Genomic DNA, 11,048 nt, shown 5'->3' with positions numbered 1-11,048 from the left:
AAAAAAAGGAACTTAATTTTCCATCTCTTAGATGATAGCATCTAAGACTGACTAAAATCTAGACTGACAGACCAAAGGTATGGTCAGAATTGTATTTACATTTACAATGTTTGGTTTGCTTCTTTCTTTACACTAAATCCTTTTATGATCTAAAGACATCTGTACGTTCTAATACTGAACTGCTTTGAAGAAAAAACAAACACAAAGCTGTTTTTGTTGTTAAGCAGGAAATGAGGTTGTAAAAGAAGATTTGTTCCAGATTTCCAAAGGGTTATCGTAATAAAACAACCCTTAGCTTAAGAATATGTGTGAACAGTGGTCATGATTGAGTTATAAAAGCTAGGACAATAAGTGACATCAAGGTATATCCTGGATTATTCAGTGCAGGATACAGATTTGCTATAAGGGATTTTAAATCGAGTTAGGTAAATTACTTTCATTGCTCTTGCTTTAAACCAAAGGAATTAGAGGTAATTTTATTGCACTTAAAAACAAAACACCCATATGCAAATGATACACATTCAGATTTTTGTCCTATTATCTTTTGTTCTACTGAGTCATATAAAAGAAAATGTTATGATGATCCAGTCGTGGTGTCACAGTGACAGGTAAATGGCAAACTACATACAGGAGGGAATTAACAGAAAAAATATATATTGCAAGTGAGTCACTGCTGTGACTAAGCTAAGTAAATACCTATTGAGAGCATTGAAGTCTCAATTTCTCAACTATGGTGGCAGTGACTCACTAAGACAACTAATGTCAGAGAGTTAAGAGCCCAAAACCTAACATTCTTCTCAGCTAAACAATTAATTGCAAATTTGTGCTAGATAATAGATTTCAAACACCATGATAGCATGATGCAGTACTGATACTGATAAGATGAAAGCTTGCATTTTGAAAGCGAGAACTTCAGTCTGATAAAATGGCCCCAGACTGACTATTGTCCTTGCATTGCATTCTAACTGGGTAGGTCAGGTTGCTCTGAAAGTAATGCCTCCTGTCTGTTTCCATAGTAACTACAACAAAGAACAATAACACTGTTTGTTAGAGCAAATTCTCAGTGACAAAACACTTTTTCAGCAGTCACCACCACCATTAGCTATGCATTTTCACCAGCAATGAACAATAGCCTGCATGCCACACATAAAAATCTGCATCAGTGGAGGTGTCCCACTATTTCACATCTGCTACGATGGCAAAGCGGTGACACCATCACCCCTGCAGAGATCTCCGTCCCCTCAGAGAGCTGCAGACATCTACAACTCTCAATGGAGCGAGCGGTGGATGTAAGAAGGGAAAGATGTGCAGCAAGAAACGTTGTTCCTCATTTCTGTACCTCAAAAGTTTACAAGCAATTCGAAATGTCTCTGGATTGATGAGCAAACCTGCATAGTAATAACTGTAGAGGAGGTGGAAGGATATATTCATTTTGTGCACATGCATTTGAACAAAGCGGTAAACACTTGTCTGAATCACCACCACTGAGATGTTGTTTTTCTCTGTTTTCAGCTGGAGAGGTAGGAGCTGCCAGAACAGAAGCATGGAGGTGCTGAGCACCAGTCAACTGCTGTCATCATTCTAGCTTAATTCATCACCAGTGATCCCGTGGTTAACACAATCCTTGTGGCTGTTTATGCCCACAGCTCAGCCTTCCATAGCGTTAGAGAAGTAAGAACTTTCTGGACATTATGTATCTGAGTTTTTCTTTAAATACCTTGAGATTATCATCCTGTGTGCATGTGAACTAGTCCATACTAGCTATGCTCTGCTAGTAGCTAAAACATTGCCAAGATCAGAGGAAGCTACTTTTCTGAATGGGTGTGCACTCGTGCACTCCTGTCTTTACTCCTCTCTTTTCTTTCCACAAGTTGGAGTAGATTTTAGTTACTCCATTAGCACAAGAATATCTATGTGAACAAGGCCTCTTGGACACGGGAGCTTTGACTCCCCTCTTCTGTGTATGTAAAGAGAGATTGTTTTAATTATCAAAGCAGTGTGAAACAGAAAGCACTTTGTCCCAGCCAGAAATAGTAATTCCTTATTATACACAGCTTTTTCAACAACACATTTCAGAATGCCCCCTCTTGTCTCAGGGCAAGCCGGAACTGACTCTGGGAACTAGTTATCACAGCCCTTGGAACAAGCATCCTGTTGAAGTACTGATATGGAGAAGGCAAGTTAAAGAGAAGTATTTTTGTTGGAGAAAGGAGTTGATGAGTGAGTTCTAATTGGGGAGTTTATAATAGAATACAGTTGTAGAGTTGTGTTTTTTGTCAGTTTGAGAAAACAAGGATATTTGAGAAGAGGAAGCCCAATACCTGTAAAATAAACATGCTGAGAAGCAGAGATTTGTCGGGACAGGCTGTTCAGCTACCCGAGGAAGGCTGCAGTGACCACAGCAGCTTCAAGTTCACTGAAAACTTGATTCTAATTTGCATCATGCGATTTACTATTACAGATAGGCAAAGTTTCAATGACAATAACTAAAAATAATCCTTTGAGAAGCAGCAGCTTATTAAAAAGAAGACGACAGTAAAGATGAGCTACAAGGCCAAAAATGGAAGTTTTTAATAATTGCTGAGCTGAGGCATTACCAGATATAGCAAACAGGTAGGCAGCCCCAGGGAGAACAGTCTCAGCAGGAGCCACGACAGAGCAGTTGGATATGTAGATGTTCCAAGGCAACCCACTGTGAGTACTTACGTCACTGGGAGGGTCTCTCTTGAATATTCAACACACATAGCAGGAATATCATCATCTATTAAGAACATTCTCTTGTTCTGTAACCTCTGGGTTACAAGTGTTCAGCACTATACATTTTCTAAGCAAATTTCTCATGTTCTCAGTTCACTTTTGACTGAACTAGCTTTGCTTCACTTGTGTATATATATATATATATATGTGTGTGTGTGTGTGTGTGTGTGTGTGTATGTACACGTGTATATATAAAAATACTCGTATTTCCTAAAAGATTGGCAGCAAAATTCACCAATCCAGACATGAAACTAACACTCAGATCAGCATCCACATGGGGATGCCTGTAATACCGAGGAGCTACACAGAACTCTAAATAGCACAGCTATCACTACTGTGTTCTAGGGTTCTCAACCAAAATACTATTTTCACATTTGCTGGTAAATTTCAACTCAGACTCAACTGAAAGTTGAAGCTGGTGTTTTTTCCCCCCCAGATGTAATAGTATTACCATATGAGTAACTAAAAAGGGATAGGTGCAGAACTGGGGCATAAAGCTAACGAAGCTCTCTGAAGAGAAGATCATTCTGAGAGCACAGACTGCACAAGGTTTTCAAGACTCACTCGAATGCTCAGCTTTAAACCTGTGGCTGGGCTCAGGTCAGTACAACTCCACAGCTGTGATCAGAACTCTGTTTCAGGCCCGCCTCAACATACATTTCCCACATAAAGAAAATAATCTAGAAGTCATTTCAATATAAAATGTTTTTATTTTTGAAAACATTTAAAAAACAATTTTTGAGCACTTTCAATAAAAAAAATAACTGAAATGCTACTGCAATATTCAACTACTGTAGTTTCAGCAGTACAACAGACAACGAAACACTGCGGGAGAGAGGGAAAACTGGATTTCCTGCATTTAATGAAAATGTAGTACAGGGATTTTTTTTTCCTTAGGGTGCAGTTAATAAAGCACGGTATAGTACAAGATTATTATATGAACCTTGGATGCACTGCACAAGAAATGCTTTCCTTCTTTTCAGTTCAGAAGTCAGTGCTTATTGCAATTATTTGCAAATTATTTACTTCATGAATTCTTATCATGATAAAATGATGCAAAAATATCTTTCAACACCCGAACAATAAAAAAGAATCCAAAAAGGAACATATTCAACAATAACTAAGCTGAATTAGTTAACATAAAAAAGTAAGTAACTTGTGAATAACTATGCTCACCTGGTTAACACTGAACCAGCTTCAATACAGCAAAGAATAAAAAAAAGTGGTTACAGGAATATATCTAGTACTGTACAAGATTAAGTCATTAACACACATGCACGTTTTGTGATCATGTATTAACATGGTGAAGCAAACTAAACTTGATTTTTCCTGCTGTAATATTCTCATTTAAGAGAATAAGAAATAGAAATATCTCATTGAGATCAATGCACATTGCTACATAAGACAATTTCACCTGTCACTTTTAATGACATTTTGCCTTTTAATAATGAAACACATTAGATTTTTTTGTTTTCTTTTTTGTGGGTTTTTTTAATTTGTTTTTATTATTTTATTTAAATCTGTTGGCCGTATTTGTTGCATTTATCCTAAGGAACGTGCCTGCCACAGGTTCAACAGAATATTAGTGCAATACATGAATCCAGATAGTTTGCTGGACTAACCAACCAATTTTAAAGTGTTTGCTGCAATACTGTACACAGTGTACAAGTTCACTAGTTTGTATATTTTAGCAAAAACTGCTATCAAAATTATTTATCATCTTATTTGGAAGCCAATTATGTAAACAAGGGGTCAGACCTGTCTCATCTTCTTCGTTCTGGAGTATCTGACAGACAGGCTTCCATTTGCTAAAATCATGGAATCTTCCTTTGGGTATTGCATACTTTGGTGTGCAGTAGTGCTCTGTCTCAATGTAAAGAACTAACAAGCACTAAATACAGGGACCTCATAGAATATCAGTTATAACACCAACACAAAAACACTGCTAAGAGGACACATCCCAATGTACAAAGCTGTGTCTGTGCCTTGGATTTCACTTGAAAGAACCCTTACCAAATAGAACACTTCTTCAGTTAAAGATACATTTGCTTTAAATCCACTGATCACAGAATATTCCTGCTAATTAAACCACTTGCTAGGTTCAAAGTAATGCTTGTATTTAAAAACAATGTAAAAGGTACTTTAAAAACCTTTGGTGACTGCTGCATAATTTAGAGAGCATCAGCTTCAAATCTACTCTTGTTTTAGTGAGAACTCTTCTGAAAAACTAGTGAAGTTAGGTGAGAACTTATTTACACCAAGCCCACGTCAGTCTCAGCACCATGGGGGCCAGGCCAGCAATCGTGCAGACAGCCACAGCACAGATGGAGCTCGAGTTCTCCCCCACGCTCCACGTTGGAAAGCAGGGTTCGTATGTTCACTGGCACTTCACACAGGGTCAGAAAAAAGAAGCGCTGAGTGTCTCAGACCCAGCCAAGTCAACAAAGTAAGAGGATGGTGGGCCATATCTCTGGCTAAAGGCCAAAGACAGGTATGCAACTCCAGCCCTGCCACTGGCAACTTGTGCCTCAAGGAAAAATGGTTCCAGCCTTACTACAGACACCTAAAAGAACCCTACCGTGCAGTTTTTAGACTCCTAACCTGTTCCTTAACTAACTTAAAACGGTGACTTAAACCACACCATTGCATATCCCTACGTTTCAAGGAGCAACCCAAACTCTCCAAGTCTTTTCCTAAGCAAAAGCAGCAAAACTTCCGATGCAAGCACAGTGAAATCACGCTCCCTGCAAGGCGCTACAGTTTGTCACAACAGTTTTGTCCCTGAAGAAGCAGCCACAGACTGGTGGTCAATCAGGGCAAGAGAAGGCATGATACACCAGCACCTGAAGTGACAATGCAGCAGCACAATTCAGATCAGCACTGCCAAAAAAATTAATCAGTACTGAGATCAAGTCCTTAGCAAAAACTGAAGAAATAAATGACCACTAAGTCACTTCAAAAAACAAAACTTACAAACAAACGATAATCTGAGCATCTATTCCTTAATAAATCTAGGGGGGGCTTATTGCGCCTTCCCGTTCATAAATTCATAACCTCTTATTCAAAGAAGGAATGCAAGAGAGGAAAATGTCTTCTGCTCTGCTTTCAGTTTCTCAGTTCACAAGAAAAATAACCAATTTTACACTAAGCTTAAGGGATGGTACTGTAGCATTCTCAGAACAACTATTTCTTAACAGCCTGATTCTGCAAGTCCTCTTTCTAGCATCAGGACCATGGCTGGTCAAGCACCTCTCTTTTCATCATCAGAGAGACTCGTGCCATGCTGATAAAGCAAAAGGTCCTTTTTTTTTTTTGGTTTAAGTCAACTGGTGAGTTAGAAGTTTAAATTCCATTTTCAAAGGGGGGTAGCTAAGGGCATGTAACAAAAATTAGATTCATCAGTCCTCTCAAATCATTCAGTGAAAACTGAATTCAGGCTTCTAAAACCAGTAAGCACTTTTAAAATAAATTTTATCCAAAATGAGATCACATCTATAAAGTGCCTGGCAGTATTATGGCTCTATACAAAATATTTTTAGATCCACCACATTTTATAATATTTTAATCATCTTTTATTTAAAAGAGAGCAAGACAGGCTCAACCTACTGAAATATAGAGGAAAGAACATCTTCCTACACTCTCCACTGTTAGAAAAGAGCAAACTTAAAAACGAATCTTTAAAAATAGTATTTCAATGAGCTCTAGCAGCTCTTTTTTAAAAAAGAGGGAAGATATCACATCACTTCTCTAGCTTCGATAAATAATTAAATAGTACCTATCATTTTAAAATAAGGTGTTATGCCTAGATTAAACCTCAGTGCTAAAATCTTTTCTCACAAATTTTGCCTGATATAAAAGCGCTGAAGTGAGAACTAAAATACCAAGTACAATGTCAGAAACATTAATGGACAACGTAACTACATAGATCTCCTTTTCTTAAATAAAAATTAGTGCATCTTTCTTTTTCTTTGATCATGCCCGTTTCCTGTTATTTCTTCTATCTCTGCGTCTTACTAGAGATATAAATGGCACAGTTCACCAGGCAGCACGTACTCACGATAGCTACACAGTGATCAGGCACCTGCGTGCCCCCTGGTTCACTTGTATCCACTGCCCATCCCCTACATACCTGCAGGCACCCTGCATTTCAGACAGAGGTCAGTATGAACCACGTATTTAGAAGTAACGAGCAATACTTAGTATGGAAAGCCTACCTATGAGCTCAACTTAAAACCCTCCTGCTGCCTCAACCAGAGCTAGCTATTGTTGCTAGCTATTAACCACTTATTTACTACAACGAGAAATGCTGAATGGGAAACACTATCAAATTAAAAAACTAATACTGGTTCTTCGATAGCCCAATCACCTTCAGAGATTTGTTTTCAAATTGGTAAGACTGCCCTTCCTCTGCTGAAGAATGAGCAACTGGTACAGCAAACTTTTTTTTTTTTAAATGCCACAATACATAGCAAGTGTTTCTGCTGCAGGAGGCACTTCCATTAAGACAAATACAATACGTCTGTCTTTCATATACAGTGTGCTACATACATACTATAAAACAATATTAACCCAGCATTTCAACAGCAGGATGATCCTTGCTCTCCATCCACTCAAAACCTGATGTATTAATTGAGTTCATGGATTCATTGCAGATTTGTTGAAACAAGGGGTCATTTTTTAATTCCTCCAGTGTAGCATCATCGTCTTGTCCCTGCTGACGACCTGGATCAAACAGTAGATTTGTGTCTAAAGTGTTCAGATCGTTAATGCTGCCTGAGAGTTCGGAAGACAACCTGATGTCGCTGGAAAAGACAGATGTAACGCTGAGATCTGATGCCACCTGATTCACCAGCTGCTGGTTTGTTGGCAGACTGTCCTCCCCTAAAAGGTCTTTTACAGTGCTGCTAAAATCTAATTGCTGTTCTCCGATGTCTGATTGTGCTTGGTTATCTCCAGAAGAAAAACTGATCTGATCGGTGCTGCTTTTAGTGAGGTAATTTGGTGTTTGGAATTCATAAATTGAAGTGCTGGAATTGATCATATTTTGCGGGTTGGCACTAGGAAAAGCAGTGGACGTCTCTAAAATCTGAGTGAGATTCATCCTGGCCGTGTAATTTGACGGCATGTTGTTCATTCCCAAACCTCTCACTGCATCATCGCTGTCAGAATCAAGTTTGTTTAACAACACATTGGTTATTTTTTTAGCGTTTGTTTGTTTCTGAAGAGATGGGAAGGCCGTCTGCATCATCACAGTCAATGGGACTGACTGGCTTCTCTGCGCTATATTATTGGCATTAGTGTCTGCATGGATATTAGTAAATACGTTGTGAACTTCAGGAGTCACTGGACTTCCAAAAGGTGCCAGGTTGGAGCGTGGTATATTGGAAACAGGGTAAACGGTGCTCCCACTGAGATTGCGCTGACGATGGACAGCAGGGCTCACGCTCCGGCATCTCAGGCTGTTATTGAGAGAGGAACTGGCTCCTTTGTTGTCCAGAGGAGCAGGAACTGCAAAGCCCTCCTGCTTGGTGGTGCTACTTACGGGAGCTGCCTGGTGCTGCACAGGTGAAACAGGAGTCACGCGACCAAAGTGAGTATCGTGGTGGCGTGGCTGAGATTGGTACGACTGGCCAGGAACTGCAAAAGCATGAGGTTTCCTGAAGCGATCTTCCACTAGCTCCTGGTAGCTTGTAAGGATGCCATGGTTTGCAACCGACGAATTGCTAACACCGCTGTACCCGTTGTTCATCCACTCAAGTTTGGTTTTGTCAGGGTGGGTAGCCATAGGCCGCTGCATTGGCTTCACAGGGCTGCTTGAAACAATGCTGGCATCGTGGTAAGCCATACTGGAGCTTATGGGAGTAAATGCAAATGGGTTTCGGCATTCCACAGGACTCGGAGGAACACTACTGCTGCAGTTTGAATGTGGTGTGCCAATGGGTGTGTGCCGGCTGCTTCCTAGAGCACTGTCCACAGGAGTCGTCTGAGCCAGCCTGGAACAGGGGCTCTCGCGTGACACGTTCTGAGATCCAGCAATCATTTCAGAGGTGGGTGTCGGGGTTGGGGTAGGGGTGGGAGTCGGGGTAGGGGTGGGAGTGGGAGTATGAATTGGAGTGCTGTTATGGATCGAATGGTAAAAATGTGTGCTGCTTGGGTGGGATGACACAGGAGCTCCTTGAGCTGCTGTCTGACTCTGAAGTGCCATTCCTAGACAGCCACCGTAAGCATGAGAATTATTCATTGACATCTGCTCCTCCATGAGCACCAGCTCCTCCACAATGCTGTCCTGGGTTAGGTCATCATCAAATGAAAAGAAGTTTTCATTTGACTGAGGGACTGTATGTTCAAATTCTTTCAGCTCAGACTGCAGAGGTAACTGGTTTGAAGACTGTGCTTGTATTTGACCCAAGGAGGAGTCCTGGATCTGGCTCTGTAACTGCTGGTTGTACACATCCTGCTGTATACCCTCACAGTGCACTGGCTCCCATGCAGTCTCCTGTAAGTCACTAGAGTCAGAGTGTCCTGCAATAGTCATAACACTGATATCTTGCTGCTGTTCACAATTCACAGATGCAAAATCAGAAGTTTTGGTGATATGGTGCCACGCGTTTGGGTTAAAGCTGCCATCAGATTTTGAATCACTTTCTATAATAAACATGTTTCCTTCCAATTTCACTTTTATATCTGGAGATGATGCTGATGCAAGCTGCTGTTCTAAAGTAGAATCACTGGTATTTAAATCAGCGCTCAAAGAACAGTCTGTCACTAAGTCTGCTGGAGCTGCAGAAGGTACAGGTACATTTACAGGTACCTTGCTGGGAACTTGAACAAGTGTGGTATTGTCACTGTTAGCTAATGATACAACCTTTGGAACCTTCGTAACACTGTCTGCTTTTGGACTCTCCTCAGCATTACCAGCTGAAAGCTGCCCCACCAGTGGTTTCTTGACAGGTGGTACCTGGGAATCCTGAAGCATAGAGGGTTGTCGCTTTCTTGGACTTTTAGTGCATATTTTGTCTTTAATTGAAGACTCACCAGTAGGAAGTGAATCAATGCTGGTGCTGGACAAGTTGTGACTGGCAACAGAGAGCTTTAGGGTGCTTTGATTATTGCCTGCTGAAGAAACCGGTGTGATCTCATTGGACTGCATCTTGTATTTGGTCCCTGCTTCTTCAGCTCCCTGATCACAGCCCTTAACTGGTTTTGCCTCCACGACACCATCAGCTGAAACCTTCACAGTTGCAACCTCAAAATTAATCTGTTGAGCAGGAGGCAGGTCAGGGGTTGCCTTTATGGACTTAGATGTGTCAGAGCTCTCCTGGCCCTGTACTGGGTTCTCATCCAGCAGTCCTTCTGGCTCCATTTTGATCTCAACTGCAGATGCAGCTACAACAGTGCTAGGCTTGGATCCTGGAGACTGAAGTGAAACAACAGAACCATTTTTGATCTGTGGAGTAGTCCTCCCTTCTTCCACTGCTCCTGCACTACTATTAACTGAAGGTGTCTGTTTGACGGGCACATTGCTGCTGCTTGGGGCAAGAGATATTGCTGTCATTTTTACCACATTTAAGGAATTCACGTGTGGAGCTGGCACAACAGTCTTGATTGGGCTACTGGTAAAAAGCACCGTTGTGGGAGAGCGGATGGTGAGAGCACTGGTATTTGCTGGCTTCGGTAAGATCTGTGGGTAGCGATGTCGGGCAGAGCGGTCACCAACTGGGCTGGCAGGAACGTTCTGGGGAGTCTTTGGTGACTGCTTGACTGATTGCATGTGCTGAGTGACCACCTGAACATTGAGTGGCAGGACCTTGTTGTCAGATGATCCCATAGGACTTGGAGATGTCACCAACTGCCTGGTCCTTGGCACCTGTTTAGAGAGAAAAAGAAACGTTGTGGCAATGAAGCAAGGAAGTCCCCAAAGTCCACAGACCAGTCCATGCGTTTCAAAGATTAAGGACAACACAACTCAACACACCAAAGTGTGTACACCAGCAAATGTCATTTCAAAACAAAGCGAGCTCTTTGACTGCATGCAAGGCAAGTGATATGTCTGCCTACAACTGGTAGATATGAGGATCAATTTTTAAGGTATGCCTTTAAGGCACTGGTCTACACACTGCTCTGCTCTTCTACTAATCAAAGGGTTATTCTCATGTAGTTCTTCGCTAACTGGAACCAAAGACAGAAATACAAAGGATAAACAGAGGAGACAGAAATACAAAGGATAAACAGAGGAGACAGAAATACAAAGGATAAACGGAGGATGTGTTCAAAACTACTGATTTTCAAGA

General features: G+C 41.1%; 1 protein-coding gene across 1 annotated transcript in view; it reads right to left on the bottom strand.

The window, feature by feature from the left end:
- Window positions 1-4,232: 4,232 nt before the first annotated feature.
- RFX7 (regulatory factor X7) overlaps window positions 4,233-11,048 on the bottom strand; it is a 32,789-nt gene continuing 25,973 nt past the window's right edge. The window contains exon 9 of the mRNA XM_010717259.3: window positions 4,233-10,624. Coding sequence (XP_010715561.1) covers window positions 7,322-10,624 — 3,303 coding nt within the window. The 3' untranslated portion in view covers window positions 4,233-7,321. The remainder of the gene's footprint in view (window positions 10,625-11,048) is intronic.

This window comes from Meleagris gallopavo, chromosome 12 (genome assembly GCF_000146605.3).
Source record: "Meleagris gallopavo isolate NT-WF06-2002-E0010 breed Aviagen turkey brand Nicholas breeding stock chromosome 12, Turkey_5.1, whole genome shotgun sequence".
NCBI lineage: Eukaryota > Metazoa > Chordata > Aves > Galliformes > Phasianidae > Meleagris > Meleagris gallopavo.
This window is presented reverse-complemented; position numbering and strand designations above follow the sequence as displayed.